This window comes from Synchiropus splendidus, chromosome 1, assembly GCF_027744825.2.
Source record: "Synchiropus splendidus isolate RoL2022-P1 chromosome 1, RoL_Sspl_1.0, whole genome shotgun sequence".
Taxonomy (NCBI): Eukaryota; Metazoa; Chordata; class Actinopteri; order Syngnathiformes; family Callionymidae; genus Synchiropus; species Synchiropus splendidus.
The window spans coordinates 22,124,686-22,143,186 of record NC_071334.1 but is presented as its reverse complement, the minus strand read 5'-3'; the positions used below and the strand labels follow the sequence as shown (position 1 = coordinate 22,143,186).

Below are 18,501 nucleotides of genomic sequence, written 5' to 3'. Positions count from 1 at the left end.
GACCGTGAATTTATTCATCATACCACATTCAACTGTACGTTCATTGAGCTCAAACTCTTGCCATGACTTTCCCACATTGGTGACAATGGAGCACCAGAAAAAAAGCACCACACAAAGGCGAGTTTCATCTGATCAAGCACAACAAAAAGACATGAAAAAATACTTTTTATTTTAAAGACTGTCATCGGGCAAAAATTATTGTACCCATTAAAAACAGCATATGCACATTGACATAAAATGATCCACACGTGAAGAATTTTGCTGATGGAGTCAAGAGTCTTGGGTGAGTTTCTTCTTGAGAGCTTGAATCTCCTCGAGCAGACTCTGGTTGAGCTTCTGGAGCTCACGTTCACGTTCCTGCAAAGCTCTGATGTAGTTGTGTTTCCTGCGGCGAGCCTGTCGAGCAGCTTCCCTGGAACAGAGATGCACCAAAAGTACAGTGAGATTCCCGCAGATACAAGTGACAAACAGCACATATACAGCACCGCACTTTAGAAATGACTGAACATATTTATCGATTTGTCTGTTGTTCTGTCATGAATCCTGGAAAGGGTCAAAGAGGACACTTGAGAACAACCACAAATCCAGTTATAATCACTGGGGTTTTTCTTTTTGAAGGTAAAACTTAAGGGTGATAATGTGTGCACTTCTCTTCATCAACAGGATGCGGGGCTAGTTCTCAGCCATCCACCAATTCCTCAATGACGAACATCAACTACCACCATGAGATCCATCACAACATGTTCACCATCCTGCTCACCGATTCCTTGCTAAGCGGTGCAACTGCTTCTGTGTGGATTGTTGCTCTGTCGTGCTCTGAGAGTCATCCTTCTTCAGCAGCTCAAGGAGACCAGTGTTGTTCATTTGGAGGTCACGAAGGACAACAGCTGTCAAGAGAACAACAGTGATGTCACTTGAACTTTCTCCGTGCAGAGCAGGTATAAACAGTATTTAATCCCAATCACTGATCTTTAGTGGGTGATCATTCCAGAGCAATTGGTTCTTGATTTGAAAATAGAAGATCAAACACATGACATCCTCCATGCTTTGCTGCACATGAACATTAGTATGGTTTCAGTGGTATTGTACCTGGTGTTGTGTGTTGGACGTCCGGCATCAGATTGTGGTTTGGAGGAGAATGGACCACAGACCTGGTTGGTGGAAGCTGCACATATGTGGTGGACTGAAGGATCTCAGACGAACCACAAAGAACCTGGAAGGGATCTGCTAGAAGTGAAGAGTAAACACAATAAAAGCACATTCAGTCAAGTAAGTTGGATTCACCATGAGTATTTGTATTCTGATATTGAACTGAAACGTTTGACAGTTTGTCTGCTCAAGCAACAGATGCTGCAATATGGGACAGAGTTCAGGCACAGTACTGAATAATTGCACTGACTGTAAAAGACACAAGACATTTGGATTCATGCACTGTTGAGTATGAGAAAGTTACCAGGCTCTGTGTGGGGACAGCTGTATGGCAAATGTGTCATGCCCTGCCAGTGGTCATTGAATGGAGGAACTGCATTCAGAGGCTGGCCACCGATCATGGCTGACAAATCTGATGAAGAAAAACACACCAACAGTTGCATTGTGGGAAAGAACAAAACAGATACAATAGGATGATAAAGAAATATTGAAACACATTGAGCACTGAAAACTAGGGCTGTGACAAGATCAAAATATTAATCGCACCAAAGCTGAGTTGTCTGTTCCAAATGCAACTCAAAGGAAGATTGTATCAACACAGGAGTGGCCATGAATGTTTTCCTCATGGAAACCTTTGTTCACCACAACAAGTCAACAAGTAGAACATTCTCCAGAATAACTTCAGAGGCACTGAAAAGGTAAGACACATCGAGAACAGATACAAAATGTGTGATTAAGTTGCCATTCATCGCAAGTTCACGCAGCTCTACTGCCGTTGATTCAGATTAAAGCTTATCTATTGACAGCCCTGGTAACAACACACTTAGTCATATGTTAGTTGAATTATGTCAGCGATTCCAGTGGATAAAGTGTTTGATAACATCTAAATGTCCGTCCGTCTGTGGTACCTGGGAACGACTGCAGCATCTCACTGTTGTGTGGATTTTGCACTAGCGGTCCAGCCATCACAAAAGCAGTCTCCTGAGAAAACTGCAGCTTCCCCTGGTCCTCAGAAGTGTACTGGGCTGGGTCTAGTCAGAGAGAAGAGCAGACAGATGAAACCCTGAGTCCATGAGAAACGACTTCATTGCATCCATAACCACGTGCAGATACCAAAAACCAGTTCAAACAAATTGAAATGTAAACACTTAAATGAGATAGGACCTGTCAAAGTGTGCTGTGAACAGTAGTCCTCAAAATGCTGCAGCATCTCGGAGAAGTCACATGTGAGAAAAGGCATCTCGAGACTGGAATCAGCGTTCAGAGTCGACACACCTGAAGGGAAACAGGAAAATACAGTCTGTTACTATAAGATCACACCATGCAGTTCCACTGTTAGATTCTACTTTCTTATCTGTCCAATTTTGTTGGTTTGGATTTCCCAAGAGAAACAAAGCGCATGAAACAAATAGAGAAACGTCAAAATCCTACGAAGCAGGCAATGTTTTTGTATCGGTCCTCGGATCTTCGGTCTGTTGGGTCAATAACACTGCATTCCTCACAAAAACACAAATAAGTCAAATCATACACTAAAGATGAATTATTGAGCAAGAATTGTCTTATGAATGGGTTAAATCTGATTGAGCCAACTCAGCTAGTGGCAGTGAAAGTCAACAAGCTGAGTCTCCAAATAACTGCGCTGCACATCACACATATGACACCAAATAAAAGCTGTTCTTACCCAACATGATGCTTTCTCCCAGCGACACACGATGCCTTTTCACCCAAGACTAAATGCCAAAGTCAGTCAGCTAGTGGACGATGTATGTTCCCTCCTCTCAGCGATCGAGCGACAATATTCTATTTAACTGACGCGTTTTGGATTTAAATTCAATTGAAAGCAATTACGCACCACCCACGTGGCTAAACGGTGGGATGGGATTGGCTGATGACATACTTTAATCTCTCCACCAATGAGGAACGTTGTCTCATTAGAAGACAAATTGGTGTCTGAGAGATGATCAGACCATGGTGTCAAAAACAATGCGTTGATTGGCCACGTTTCAATGATCCATTAACTCACCAACGCACAGAAACTGCCATGTTCCATAATCCAACGGCGGAATAAACGTCACACACAATTGAGCGTTGAACTGGGGCCGGTCGCCACCTAGTGGAAGACTCGCGACACAGTCAAAGTCAACTTCATTGTCAGGAATATTGAATGCACCACATCCAGTATAAGTGGAATTACAGTGCTCCCAGTGAAGAATAATCATTTAAAAATAATAGGCAAGTACTAAAGAAAGGAAAATATGTCAGGCTGCTTGATAATGTTGACGTACTGACCTGATGTCAAGTTGATCAAAACATGGAGTTCAAGATGGCCCCCTTTTTTATACATTAGCGTATAATGGATCGATGCTAATAAGTCTGATACGTTCCGCTATGAGGACATTTGTCTCATTAAAGGTGTATTGAAATGGCAAGACGTATTATTGACTTACGTGACATGGAAGTGCGGGAGCATCTTCCTCCGTCCTGCCGTCCTTGGCATACAATGTCTATCTGGATATATGGACAGTTGCCATCGGTGTGGGATTTGACTCTGTTCTGAGAAGTCTATTTCTCGTGTGAACCATAAACACTTTTCAGTGTGGACATACATTAGATACATTATGATTGTTGAATGAACCTAATCCGTGGTTTACCATGGTGGAAGAATATTCCGAGGATTGTACACTCTTATTGTTTCTGATTTGCGCTTGCTTTGTTTTTCCCAATCCTTGTTTTATGAGGTGATGCAGTCACGTCACTCATTCATCTGCACCTGAGTACCATTCCAAGAACTCAAATGTCAATTCGGTGTTGAAGGGTAGGGTAGGAATTCAATGGTATATTGAGTTTAACCTCCAGTTTGACTCACACAACCCACGAGAACAAAAACACGGAGTGATCAGAACATTGAGACATGGAGCCCAAAACATCCCCAGCTCACCAAGTGGGAGAGAGAAGGAGCAGAATCACATAAAGAATGCCCTTCAAAAATGTGGCTACCCCAACTGAACCTTTACCAAAACATCAAAAGGGAACACAAAGGACGAGGAAAACAATGTCCAGCGCCTTTACAGCATTGTTATTCCCCACGTGGCCAGGGTCTCTCAGAAACTGGATCTTTGGCAAACATGAAGTCCAGGTACAGTTCAAACCATGTCACACCTTAAGACAGAAACCCGTCCATCCCAAGGACATAACACCTCTCCACAAAAGGAGTAATGTGGTTTATGCAGTCCAGTGCAGCCACGAGTGCCCAGACCTTTACAGTGGAGAAACTAAAGAACCTCTCCACAAAAGAATGGCCCAACACAGGAAAGCTAACTCCTCTGGACAAGACTCTGCAGTCCATTTACATCTTTAGGACAAGACACTCTTTTGAAGACAGCAATGTACACATGTTGGAAAAAGAAAAATGCGGACAAAGTCATAGATTCAAATCCATCTTGGGTGAAGAACAAAACTGGGTCTTATCTGTGAGGATTTTGTATGTTCCCTGATCATACGCTTGGAGTTGAGTGTGTGTCATTGGATGCCTGTCTCCACTGTATGCGTCTTGCAATGGACTTAAACCTGCCACGACCCTGAATTTATTCATCATATCACATTCAACTGTACGTTCATTTAGCTCAAACTCTTGCCATGACTTTCCCACATTGGTGACAATGGAGCACCAGAAAAAAAGCACCACACAAAGGTGAGTTTCATCTGATCAAGCACAACAAAAAGACATGAAGAAATACTTTTTAATTTAAAGACTGTTATCAGGCAAAAATTATTAAAAACAACATATACACACTGACATAAAAATTATCAAGACATGTCAAGAATTTTGCAGATGGAGTCAAGAGTCTTGGGTGAGTTTCTTCTTGAGAGCTTGAATCTCCTCGAGCAGACTCTGGTTGAGCTTCTGGAGCTCACGTTCACGTTCCTGCAAAGCTCTGATGTAGTTGTGTTTCCTGCGGCGAGCCTGTCGAGCAGCTTCCCTGGAACAGAGATGCACCAAAAGTACAGTGAGATTCCCGCAGATACAAGTGACAAACAGCACATATACAGCACCGCACTTTAGAAATTACTGAACATATTTCATCGATTTGTCTGTTGTTCTGTCATGAATCCTGGAAAGGGTCAAAGAGGACACTTGAGAACAGCCACAAATCCAGTTATAATCACTGGCGTTTTTCTTTTTGAAGGTAAAACTTAAGGGTGATAATGTGTGCACTTCTCTTCATCAACAGGATGCGGAGCGAGTTCTCAGCCATCCACCAATTCCTCAATGACGAACATCAACTACCACCATGAGATCCATCACAACATGTTCACCATCCTGCTCACCGATTCCTTGCTAAGCGGTGCAACTGCTTCTGTGTGGATTGTTGCTCTGTCGTGCTCTGAGAGTGATCTTTCTTCAGCAGCTCAAGGAGACCAGTGCTGTTCATTTGGACGTCACGAAGGACAACAGCTGTCAAGAGAACAACAGTGATGTCACTTGAACTTTCTCCGTGCAGAGCAGGTGTAAACAGTATTTAATCCCAATCACTGATCTTTCGTGGGTGATCATTCCAGAGCAATTGGTTCTTGATTTGAAAATAGAAGACCAAACACATGACATCCTCCATGCTTTGCTGCACATGAACATTAGTATGGTTTCAGTGGTATTGTACCTGGTGTTGTGTGTTGGACGTCCGGCATCACACTGTGGTTTGGAGGAGAATGGACCACAGACCTGGTTGGTGGAAGCTGCACATGTGTGGTGGACTGAAGGATCTCAGACGAACCACAAAGAACCTGGAAGGGATCTGCTAGAAGTGAAGAGTAAACACAATAAAAGCACGTTCAGTCAAGCAAGTTGGATTCACCATGAGTATTTGTTTTCTGATATTGAACTGAAACGTTTGACAGTTTGTCTGCTCAAGCAACAGATGCTGCAATATGGGACAGAGCTCAGGCACAGTACTGAATAATTGCACTGACTGTAAAAGACACAACACATTTGGATTCATGCACTGTTGAGTATGAGAAAGTTACCAGGCTCTGTGTGGGGACAGCTGTATGGCAAATGTGTCACGCCCTGCCAGTGGTCATTGAATGGAGGAACTGCATTCAGAGGCTGGCCACCGATCATGGCTGACAAATCTGATGAAGAAAAACACACCAACAGTTGCATTGTGGGAAAGAACAAAACAGATACAATAGGATGATAAAGAAATATTGAAACACATTGAGCACTAAAAACTAGGGCTGTGACAAGATCAAAATATTAATCGCACCAAAGCTGAGTTGTCTGTTCCAAATGCAACTCAAAGGAAGATTGTATCAACACAGGAGTGGCCATGAATGTTTTCCTCATGGAAACCTTTGTTCACGACAACAAGCCAACAAGTAGAACATTCTCCAGAATAACCTCAGAGGCACTGAAAAGGTAAGACACATAGAGAACAGAAAGAAAATGTGTGATTAAGTTGCCATTCATCGCAAGTTCACACAGCTCTACTGCCGTTGATTCAGATTAAAGCTTATCTATTGACAGCCCTAGTAACAACACACTTAGTCATATGTTAGTTGAAGTATGTCAGTGAGTCCAATGGATGAAGTGTTTGATAACATCTAAATGTCCGTCCGTCTGTGGTACCTGGGAACGACTGCAGCATCTCACTGTTGTGTGGATTTTGCACTCGCGGTCCAGCCATCACAAAAGCAGTCTCCTGAGAAAACTGCAGCTTCCCCTGGTCCTCAGAAGTGTACTGGGCTGGGTCTAGTCAGAGAGAAGAGCAGACAGATGAAACCCTGAGTCCATGAGAAACGACTTCATCGCATCCATAACCACGTGCAGATACCAAAAACCAGTTCAAACAAATTGAAATGTAAACACTTAAATGAGATAGGACCTGTCAAAGTGTGCTGTGAACAGTAGTCCTCAAAATGCTGCAGCATCTCGGAGAAGTCACAGGTGAGAAAAGGCATCTCCAGACTGGAATCAGCGTTCAGAGTCGACACACCTGAAGGGAAACAGGAAAATACAGTCTGTTACTATAAGATCACACCATGCAGTTCCACTGTTAGATTCTACTTTCTTATCTGTCCAATTTTGTTGGTTTGGATTTCCCAAGAGAAACAAAGCGCATGAAACAAATAGAGAAACGTCAAAATGCTACGAAGCAGGCAATGTTTTTGTATCGGTCCTCGGATCTTCGGTCTGTTGGGTCAATAACACTGCATTCCTCACAAAAACACAAATAAGTCAAATCATACACTAAAGATGAATTATTGAGCAAGAATTGTCTTATGAATGGGTTAAATCTTAATGAGCCAACTCAGCTAGTGGCAGTGAAAGTCAACAAGCTGAGTCTCCAAATAACTGCGCTGCACATCACACATATGACACCAAATAAAAGCTGTTCTTACCCAACATGATGCTTTCTCCCAGCGACACACGATGCCTTTTCACCCAAGACTAAATGCCAAAGTCAGTCAGCTAGTGGACGATGTATGTTCCCTCCTCTCAGCGATCGAGCGACAATATTCTATTTAACTGACGCGTTTTGGATTTAAATTGAATCGAAAGCAATTACGCACCACCCACGTGGCTAAACGGTGGGATGGGATTGGCTGATGACATACTTTACTCTCTCCACCAATGAGGAACGTTGTCTCATTAGAAGACAAAACAGTGTCTCGAGAGATGATCAGACCATCAAAAACAATGCGTTGATTGGCCACGTTTCAATGATCCATTAACTCACCAACGCACAGAAACTGCCATGTTCCATAATCCAACGGGAGGATAAACGTCACACTCAATTGAGCGTTGAACTGGGGCCGGTCGCCACCTAGTGGAAGACTCGCGACACAGTCAAAGTCAACTTCATTGTCAGGAATATTGAATGCACCACATCCAGTATAAGTGGAATTACAGTGCTCCCAGTGAAAAATAATCATTTAAAAATAATAGGCAAGTACTAAAGAAAGGAAAATACGTCAGGCTGCTTGATAATGTTGACGTACTGACCTGATGTCAAGTTGATCAAAACATGGAGTTCAAGATGGCCCCCTTTTTTATACATTAGCGTATAATGGATTGATGCTAATAAGTCTGATACGTTCCCCTATGAGGACATTTCTCTCATTAAAGGTGTATTGAAATGGCATAACGTATTATTGACTTACGTGAGATGGAAGTGCGGGAGCATCTTCCTCCGTCCTGCCGTCCTTGGCAGACAATGTCTATCTGGATATATGGACAGTTGCCATCGGTGTGGGATTTGACTCTGTTCTGAGAAGTCTATTTCTCGTGTGAACCATAAACACTTTTCAGTGTGGACATACATTAGATACATTATGATTGTTGAATGAACCTAATCCGTGGTTTACCATGGTGGAAGAATATTCTGAGGATTGTACACGCTTATTGTTTCTGATTTGCGCTTGCTTTGTTTTTCCCAATCCTTGTTTTATGAGGTGATGCAGTCACGTCACTCATTCATCTGCACCTGAGTACCATTCCAAGAACTCAAATGTCAATTCGGTGTTGAAGGGTAGGGTAGGAATTCAATGGTATATTGAGTATAACCTCCCCAGTTTGACTCACACAACCCACGAGAACTAAAACATGGAGTGATCAGAACATTGAGACATGGAGCCCAAAACATCCCCAGCTCACCAAGTGGGAGAGAGACGGAGCAGAATCACATAAAGAATGCCCTTCAAAAATGTGGCTACCCCAACTGAACCTTTACCAAAACATCAAAAGGGAACACAAAGGACGAGGAAAACAATGTCCAGCGCCTTTACAGCATTGTTATTCCCCACGTGGCCAGGGTCTCTCAGAAACTGGATCTTTAGCAAACATGAAGTCCAGGTACAGTTCAAACCATGTCACACCTTAAGACAGAAACCCGTCCATCCCAAGGACATAACGCCTCTCCACAAAAAGAGTAATGTGGTTTATGCAGTCCAGTGCAGCCACGAGTGCCCAGACCTTTACATTGGAGAAACTAAAGAACCTCTCCACAAAAGAATGGCCCAACACAGGAAAGCTAACTCCTCTGGACAAGACTCTGCAGTCCATTGACATCTTTAGGACAAGACACTCTTTTGAAGACAGCAATGTACACATGTTGGAAAAAGAAAAATGCGGACAAAGTCACAGATTCAAATCCATCTTGGGTGAAGAACAAAACTGGGTCTTATCTGTGAGGATTTTGTATGTTCCCTGATCATACGCTTGGAGTTGAGTGTGTGTCATTGGATGCCTGTCTGCACTGTATGCGTCTAGCAATGGACTTAAACCTGCCGCGACCGTGAATTTATTCATCATACCACATTCAACTGTACGTTCATTTAGCTCAAACTCTTGCCATGACTTGTCCACATTGGTGACAATGGAGCACCAGAAAAAAAGCACCACACAAAGGTGAGTTTCATCTGATCAAGCACAACAAAAAGACATGAAAAAATACTTTTTATTTTAAAGACTGTCATCGGGCAAAAATTATTGTACCCATTAAAAACAGCATATGCACATTGACATAAAATGATCCACACGTGAAGAATTTTGCTGATGGAGTCAAGAGTCTTGGGTGAGTTTCTTCTTGAGAGCTTGAATCTCCTCGAGCAGACTCTGGTTGAGCTTCTGGAGCTCACGTTCACGTTCCTGCAAAGCTCTGATGTAGCTGTGTTTCCTGCGGCGAGCCTGTCGAGCAGCTTCCCTGGAACAGAGATGCACCAAAAGTACAGTGAGATTCCCGCAGATACAAGTGACAAACAGCACATATACAGCACCGCACTTTAGAAATGACTGAACATATTTATCGATTTGTCTGTTGTTCTGTCATGAATCCTGGAAAGGGTCAAAGAGGACACTTGAGAACAACCACAAATCCAGTTATAATCACTGGGGTTTTTCTTTTTGAAGGTAAAACTTAAGGGTGATAATGTGTGCACTTCTCTTCATCAACAGGATGCGGGGCTAGTTCTCAGCCATCCACCAATTCCTCAATGACGAACATCAACTACCACCATGAGATCCATCACAACATGTTCACCATCCTGCTCACCGATTCCTTGCTAAGCGGTGCAACTGCTTCTGTGTGGATTGTTGCTCTGTCGTGCTCTGAGAGTCATCCTTCTTCAGCAGCTCAAGGAGACCAGTGTTGTTCATTTGGAGGTCACGAAGGACAACAGCTGTCAAGAGAACAACAGTGATGTCACTTGAACTTTCTCCGTGCAGAGCAGGTATAAACAGTATTTAATCCCAATCACTGATCTTTCGTGGATGATCATTCCAGAGCAATTGGTTCTTGATTTGAAAATAGAAGACCAAACACATGACATCCTCCACGCTTTGCTGCACATGAACATTAGTATGGTTTCAGTGGTATTGTACCTGGTGTTGTGTGTTGGACGTCCGGCATCAGATTGCGGTTTGGAGGAGAATGGACCACAGACCTGGTTGGTGGAAGCTGCACATATGTGGTGGACTGAAGGATCTCAGACGAACCACAAAGAACCTGGAAGGGATCTGCTAGAAGTGAAGAGTAAACACAATAAAAGCACATTCAGTCAAGTAAGTTGGATTCACCATGAGTATTTGTATTCTGATATTGAACTGAAACGTTTGACAGTTTGTCTGCTCAAGCAACAGATGCTGCAATATGGGACAGAGTTCAGGCACAGTACTGAATAATTGCACTGACTGTAAAAGACACAAGACATTTGGATTCATGCACTGTTGAGTATGAGAAAGTTACCAGGCTCTGTGTGGGGACAGCTGTATGGCAAATGTGTCATGCCCTGCCAGTGGTCATTGAATGGAGGAACTGCATTCAGAGGCTGGCCACCGATCATGGCTGACAAATCTGATGAAGAAAAACACACCAACAGTTGCATTGTGGGAAAGAACAAAACAGATACAATAGGATGATAAAGAAATATTGAAACACATTGAGCACTGAAAACTAGGGCTGTGACAAGATCAAAATATTAATCGCACCAAAGCTGAGTTGTCTGTTCCAAATGCAACTCAAAGGAAGATTGTATCAACACAGGAGTGGCCATGAATGTTTTCCTCATGGAAACCTTTGTTCACCACAACAAGTCAACAAGTAGAACATTCTCCAGAATAACTTCAGAGGCACTGAAAAGGTAAGACACATCGAGAACAGATACAAAATGTGTGATTAAGTTGCCATTCATCGCAAGTTCACGCAGCTCTACTGCCGTTGATTCAGATTAAAGCTTATCTATTGACAGCCCTGGTAACAACACACTTAGTCATATGTTAGTTGAATTATGTCAGCGATTCCAGTGGATGAAGTGTTTGATAACATCTAAATGTCCGTCCGTCTGTGGTACCTGGGAACGACTGCAGCATCTCACTGTTGTGTGGATTTTGCACTAGCGGTCCAGCCATCACAAAAGCAGTCTCCTGAGAAAACTGCAGCTTCCCCTGGTCCTCAGAAGTGTACTGGGCTGGGTCTAGTCAGAGAGAAGAGCAGACAGATGAAACCCTGAGTCCATGAGAAACGACTTCATTGCATCCATAACCACGTGCAGATACCAAAAACCAGTTCAAACAAATTGAAATGTAAACACTTAAATGAGATAGGACCTGTCAAAGTGTGCTGTGAACAGTAGTCCTCAAAATGCTGCAGCATCTCGGAGAAGTCACATGTGAGAAAAGGCATCTCGAGACTGGAATCAGCGTTCAGAGTCGACACACCTGAAGGGAAACAGGAAAATACAGTCTGTTACTATAAGATCACATGATCATTCACAGCATGCAGTTCCACTGTTAGATTCTACTTTCTTATCTGTCCAATTTTGTTGGTTTGGATTTCCCAAGAGAAACAAAGCGCATGAAACAAATAGAGAAACGTCAAAATCCTACGAAGCAGGCAATGTTTTCGTATCGGTCCTCGGATCTTCGGTCTGTTGGGTCAATAACACTGCATTCCTCACAAAAACACAAATAAGTCAAATCATACACTAAAGATGAATTATTGAGCAAGAATTGTCTTATGAATGGGTTAAATCTTAATGAGCCAACTCAGCTAGTGGCAGTGAAAGTCAACAAGCTGAGTCTCCAAATAACTGCGCTGCACATCACACATATGACACCAAATAAAAGCTGTTCTTACCCAACATGATGCTTTCTCCCAGCGACACACGATGCCTTTTCACCCAAGACTAAATGCCAAAGTCAGTCAGCTAGTGGACGATGTATGTTCCCTCCTCTCAGCGATCGAGCGACAATATTCTATTTAACTGACGCGTTTTGGATTTAAATTGAATCGAAAGCAATTACGCACCACCCACGTGGCTAAACGGTGGGATGGGATTGGCTGATGACATACTTTACTCTCTCCACCAATGAGGAACGTTGTCTCATTAGAAGACAAAACAGTGTCTCGAGAGATGATCAGACCATGGTGTCAAAAACAATGCGTTGATTGGCCACGTTTCAATGATCCATTAACTCACCAACGCACAGAAACTGCCATGTTCCATAATCCAACGGGAGGATAAACGTCACACTCAATTGAGCGTTGAACTGGGGCCGGTCGCCACCTAGTGGAAGACTCACGACACAGTCAAAGTCAACTTCATTGTCAGGAATATTGAATGCACCACATCCAGTATAAGTGGAATTACAGTGCTCCCAGTGAAGAATAATCATTTAAAAATAATAGGCAAGTACTAAAGAAAGGAAAATGCGTCAGGCTGCTTGATAATGTTGACGTACTGACCTGATGTCAAGTTGATCAAAACATGGAGTTCAAGATGGCCCCCTTTTTTATACATTAGCGTATAATGGATCGATGCTAATAAGTCTGATACGTTCCCCTATGAGGACATTTGTCTCATTAAAGGTGTATTGAAATGGCAAGACGTATTATTGACTTATTGACCTCCGTCCTGCCGTCCTTGGCAGACAATGTCTATCTTGATATATGGACAGTTGCCATCGGTGTGGGATTTGACTCTGGTCTGAGAAGTCTATTTCTCGTGTGAATGCAGGTGTAGGTCATGGCATCGCTCCCCCACACGGGGGCAGTACTTGATCGGTTTGGGGTGAATAACCCACCAGTCGTGTTCTGGATGTTGGGAAGGTCAGATTTCTGAATGTTCTCTGTAGTAGCAGTTGTTTTTTAAGTTGTGTCCGGTAGCTCTGTTCCAGTTCGTCTGTGGTGTCATCTGTGTCATATCATTAACTGTTGTTAATTGTTTCGTTCTTTGGTTTCGTGAAAACATTCTGTAAATTGTTTGACCATGCGTTTAAACTTGAACATTGTTTTTTATACTAATTGGAGTCGTGTTCTTTATGTTGGAAAGGTTGAAACAAAGTCAAAAGTCCATCCACAGCTTCTGAACCGTAGCCACTCGTCCTCTTTTCGCTCCACCCTGCACATCAAACCCCAAGAAACACAGCGCAGAGTACCGGCGGGTGCAGTGTCGTCGAGGCAGCAGACCGGCGTAGAAGTTTGGGTTACATGAACCATAAACACTTTTCAGTGCGGACATACATTAGATACATTATGATTGTTGAATGAACCTAATCCGTGGTTTACCATGGTGGAAGAATATTCTGAGGATTGTACACTCTTATTGTTTCTGATTTGCGCTTGCTTTGTTTTTCCCAATCCTTGTTTAATGAGGTGATGCAGTCACGTCACTCATTTATCTGCACCTGAGTACCATTCCAAGAACTCAAATGTCAATTCGGTGTTGAAGGGTAGGGTAGGAATTCAATGGTATATTGAGTATAACCTCCGGTTTGACTCACACAACCCACAAGAACAAAAACATGGAGTGATCAGAACATTGAGACATGGAGCCCAAAACATCCCCAGCTCAGCAAGTGGGAGAGAGAAGGAGCAGAATCACATAAAGAATGCCCTTCAAAAATGCAGCTACCCCTACTCAACCTTTACCAAAACATCAAAAGGGAACACAAAGGACGAGGAAAATGTCCAGTGTGAGGTCTCTGAGAAACTAAGAAGAATCTTGAGCAAACATGAAGTCCAGGTACAGTTCAAACCATGTCACACCTTAAGACAGAAACCCGTCCATCCCAAGGACATAACACCTCTCCACAAAAGGAGTAATGTGGTTTATGCAGTCCAGTGCAGCCACGAGTGCCCAGACCTTTGCAGTGGAGAAACTGAAGAACCTCTCCACAAAAGAATGGCCCAACACGGGAGAGCTAACTCCTCTGGACAAGACTCTGCAGTCCATTTACATCTTTAGGACAAGACACTCTTTTGAAGACAGCAATGTACACATGTTGGAAAAAGAAAAATGCGGACAGTCACAGGTTCAAATCCATCTTGGGTGAGGATTTTGTATGTTCCCTGATCATACGCTTGGAGTTGAGTGTGTGTCATTGGATGCCTGTCTGCACTTTATGCGTCTAGCAATGGACTTAAACCTGCCACGACCCTGAATTTATTCATCATATCACATTCAACTGTACGTTCATTGAGCTCAAACTCTTGCCATGACTTGTCCACATTGGTGACAATGGAGCACCAGAAAAAAAGCACCACACAAAGGTGAGTTTCATCTGATCAAGCACAACAAAAAGACATGAAGAAATACTTTTTAATTTAAAGACTGTCATCGGGCAAAAATTATTAAAAACAACATATACATACTGACATAAAAATGATCAACACATGTCAAGAATTTTGCTGATGGAGTCAAGAGTCTTGGGTGATTTTCTTCTTGACAGCTTGAATCTCCTCGAGCAGACTCTGGTTGAGCCTCTGGAGCTCACGTTCACGTTCCTGCAAAGCTCTAATGTAGTTGTTTTTCCTGCGGCGAGCCTGTCGAGCAGCTTCCCTGGAACAGAGATGCACCAAAATTACAGTGAGATTCCCGCAGATACAAGTGACAAACAGCACATATACAGCACCGCACTTTAGAAATGACTGAACATATTTCATCGATTTGTCTGTTGTTCTGTCATGAATCCTGGAAAGGGTCAAAGAGGACACTTGAGAACAACCACAAATCCAGTTGTAATCACTGGTGTTTTTCTTTTTGAAGGTGAAACTTGACTTAAGGGTGATAATGTGTGAACTTCTCTTCATCAACAGAATGCGGAGCGAGTTCTCAGCCATCCACCAATTCCTCAATGACGAACATCAACTACCACCATGAGATCCATCACAACATGTTCACCATCCTGCTCACCGATTCCTTGCTAAGCGGTGCAACTGCTTCTGTGTGGATTGTTGCTCTGTCGTGCTCTGAGAGTGATCTTTCTTCAGCAGCTCAAGGAGACCAGTGCTGTTCATTTGGACGTCACGAAGGACAACAGCTGTCAAGAGAACAACAGTGATGTCACTTGAACTTTCTCCGTGCAGAGCAGGTGTAAACAGTATTTAATCCCAATCACTGATCTTTCGTGGGTGATCATTCCAGAGCAATTGGTTCTTGATTTGAAAATAGAAGACCAAACACATGACATCCTCCACACTTTGCTGCACATGAACATTAGTATGGTTTCAGTGGTATTGTACCTGGTGTGTGTTGAACGTCCAGCATCAGATTGCGGTTTGGAGGAGAATGGACCACAGACCTGGTTGGTGGAAGCTGCACGTGTGTGGTGGACTGAAGGATCTCAGACGAACCACAAAGAACCTGGAAGGGATCTGCTAGAAGTGAAGAGTAAACACAATAAAAGCACGTTCAGTCGAGCAAGTTGGATTCACCATGAGTATTTGTATTCTGATATTGAACTGAAACGTTTGACAGTTTGTCTGCTCAAGCAACAGATGCTGCAATATGGGACAGAGCTCAGGCACAGTACTGAATAATTGCACTGACTGTAAAAGACACAACACATTTGGATTCATGCACTGTTGAGTATGAGAAAGTTACCAGGCTCTGTGTGGGGACAGCTGTATGGCAAATGTGTCACGCCCTGCCAGTGGTCATTGAATGGAGGAACTGCATTCAGAGGCTGGCCACCGATCATGGCTGACAAATCTGATGAAGAAAAACACACCAACAGTTGCATTGTGGGAAAGAACAAAACAGATACAATAGGATGATAAAGAAATATTGAAACACATTGAGCACTGAAAACTAGGGCTGTGACAAGATCAAAATATTAATCGCACCAAAGCTGAGTTGTCTGTTCCAAATGCAACTCAAAGGAAGATTGTATCAACACAGGAGTGGCCATGAATGTTTTCCTCATGGAAACCTTTGTTCACCACAACAAGCCAACAAGTAGAACATTCTCCAGAATAACCTCAGAGGCACTGAAAAGGTAAGACACATAGAGAACAGAAAGAAAATGTGTGATTAAGTTGCCATTCATCGCAAGTTCACGCAGCTCTACTGCCGTTGATTCAGATTAAAGCTTATCTATTGACAGCCCTAGTAACAACACACTTAGTCATATGTTAGTTGAATTATGTCAGCGATTCCATTGGATGTAGTGTTTGATAACATCTAAATGTCCGTCCGTCTGTGGTACCTGGGAACGACTGCAGCATCTCACTGTTGTGTGGATTTTGCATTAACGGTCCAGCCATCACAAAAGCAGTCTCCTGAGAAAACTGCAGCTTCCCCTGGTCCTCAGAAGTGTACTGGGCTGGGTCTAGTCAGAGAGAAGAGCAGACAGATGAAACCCTGAGTCCATGAGAAACGACTTCATTGCATCCATAACCACGTGCAGATACCAAAAACCAGTTCAAACAAATTGAAATGTAAACACTTAAATGAGATAGGACCTGTCAAAGTGTGCTGTGAACAGTAGTCATCAAAATGCTGCAGCATCTCGGAGAAGTCACAGGTGAGAAAAGGCATCTCCAGACTGGAATCAGCGTTCAGAGTCGACACACCTGAAGGGAAACAGGAAAATACAGTCTGTTACTATAAGATCACACCATGCAGTTCCACTATTAGATTCTACTTTCTTATCTGTCCGATTTTGTTGGTTTGGATTTCCCAAGAGAAACAAAGCGCATGAAACAAATAGACAAACGTCAAAATCCTACGAAGCAGGCAATGTTTTTGTATCGGTCCTCGGATCTTCGGTCTGTTGGGTCAATAACACTGCATTCCTCACAAAAACACAAATTAGTCAAATCATATTGACGATTGATGAATTATTGAGCAAGAACTGTCTTATGAATGGGTTAAATCTTATTGAGCCAACTCAGCTAGTGACAGTGAAAGTCAACAAGCTGAGTCTCCAAATAACTGCGGTGCACATCACACATATGACACCAAATAAAAGCTGTTCTTACCCAACATGATGCTTTCTCCCAGCGACACACGATGCCTTTTCACCCAAGACTAAATGCCAAAGTCAGTCAGCTAGTGGACGATGTATGTTCCCTCCTCTCAGCGATCGAGCGACAATATTCTATTTAACTGACGCGTTTTGGATTTAAATTCAATTGAAAGCAATTACGCACCACCCACGTGGCTAAACGGTGGGATGGGATTGGCTGATGACATACTTTAATCTCTCCACCAATGAGGAACGTTGTCTCATTAGAAGACAAATTGGTGTCTGAGAGATGATCAGACCATGGTGTCAAAAACAATGCGTTGATTGGCCACGTTTCAATGATCCATTAACTCACCAACGCACAGAAACTGCCATGTTCCATAATCCAACGGCGGGATAAACGTCACACACAATTGAGCGTTGAACTGGGGCCGGTCGCCACCTAGTGGAAGACTCGCGACACAGTCAAAGTCAACTTCATTGTCAGGAATATTGAATGCACCACATCCAGTATAAGTGGAATTACAGTGCTCCCAGTGAAGAATAATCATTTAAAAATAATAGGCAAGTACTAAAGAAAGGAAAATACGTCAGGCTGCTTGATAATGTTGACGTACTGACCTGATGTCAAGTTGATCAAAACATGGAGTTCAAGATGGCCCCCTTTTTTATACATTAGCGTATAATGGATCGATGCTAATAAGTCTGATACGTTCCGCTATGAGGACATTTGTCTCATTAAAGGTGTATTGAAATGGCAAGACGTATTATTGACTTACGTGACATGGAAGTGCGGGAGCATCTTCCTCCGTCCTGCCGTCCTTGGCATACAATGTCTATCTGGATATATGGACAGTTGCCATCGGTGTGGGATTTGACTCTGTTCTGAGAAGTCTATTTCTCGTGTGAACCATAAACACTTTTCAGTGTGGACATACATTAGATACATTATGATTGTTGAATGAACCTAATCCGTGGTTTACCATGGTGGAAGAATATTCCGAGGATTGTACACTCTTATTGTTTCTGATTTGCGCTTGCTTTGTTTTTCCCAATCCTTGTTTTATGAGGTGATGCAGTCACGTCACTCATTTATCTGCACCATT

General features: G+C 42.9%; 4 protein-coding genes across 5 annotated transcripts; all 4 read right to left on the bottom strand.

Moving 5' to 3' along the window:
• Positions 1–270: 270 nt before the first annotated feature.
• LOC128757360 (cAMP-responsive element modulator-like) lies at positions 271–2,923 on the bottom strand. The gene is made up of 7 exons (XM_053862620.1): positions 2,831–2,923; positions 2,314–2,424; positions 2,058–2,180; positions 1,454–1,561; positions 1,090–1,227; positions 761–887; positions 271–412 (listed from the first exon to the last, which is right to left on the bottom strand). The coding sequence occupies exons 1-7, from the start codon at positions 2,835–2,837 to the stop codon at positions 271–273; spliced, it is 756 nt and encodes a 251-aa protein (XP_053718595.1). The 5' UTR covers positions 2,838–2,923.
• Positions 2,924–4,987: 2,064 nt separating this feature from the next.
• Positions 4,988–7,689, bottom strand: LOC128757284 (cAMP-responsive element modulator-like). Its single transcript, XM_053862496.1, has 7 exons — positions 7,549–7,689; positions 7,032–7,142; positions 6,776–6,898; positions 6,172–6,279; positions 5,808–5,945; positions 5,479–5,605; positions 4,988–5,129 (listed from the first exon to the last, which is right to left on the bottom strand). The coding sequence occupies exons 1-7, from the start codon at positions 7,553–7,555 to the stop codon at positions 4,988–4,990; spliced, it is 756 nt and encodes a 251-aa protein (XP_053718471.1). The 5' UTR covers positions 7,556–7,689.
• Positions 7,690–9,709: 2,020 nt separating this feature from the next.
• On the bottom strand, positions 9,710–12,374 carry LOC128757222 (cAMP-responsive element modulator-like). The gene is made up of 7 exons (XM_053862366.1): positions 12,282–12,374; positions 11,753–11,863; positions 11,497–11,619; positions 10,893–11,000; positions 10,529–10,666; positions 10,200–10,326; positions 9,710–9,851 (listed from the first exon to the last, which is right to left on the bottom strand). Exons 1-7 carry the CDS (start codon positions 12,286–12,288, stop codon positions 9,710–9,712), a joined length of 756 nt encoding a protein of 251 aa, XP_053718341.1. The 5' UTR covers positions 12,289–12,374.
• Positions 12,375–14,836: 2,462 nt separating this feature from the next.
• On the bottom strand, positions 14,837–18,245 carry LOC128752448 (cAMP-responsive element modulator-like). Of its 2 annotated transcripts, none has more exons than XM_053853651.1 (7): positions 17,751–18,245; positions 16,890–17,000; positions 16,634–16,756; positions 16,030–16,137; positions 15,669–15,803; positions 15,340–15,466; positions 14,837–14,985 (listed from the first exon to the last, which is right to left on the bottom strand). In XM_053853651.1, the coding sequence occupies exons 1-7, from the start codon at positions 17,944–17,946 to the stop codon at positions 14,844–14,846; spliced, it is 942 nt and encodes a 313-aa protein (XP_053709626.1). In that variant the 5' UTR covers positions 17,947–18,245; the 3' UTR covers positions 14,837–14,843. The 2 variants fall into 2 exon arrangements, with proteins under 2 accessions (XP_053709626.1, XP_053709628.1); XM_053853653.1 differs by lacking the exon at positions 17,751–18,245 and adding an exon at positions 17,409–17,549.
• Between the last annotated feature and the right edge of the window lie 256 nt (positions 18,246–18,501).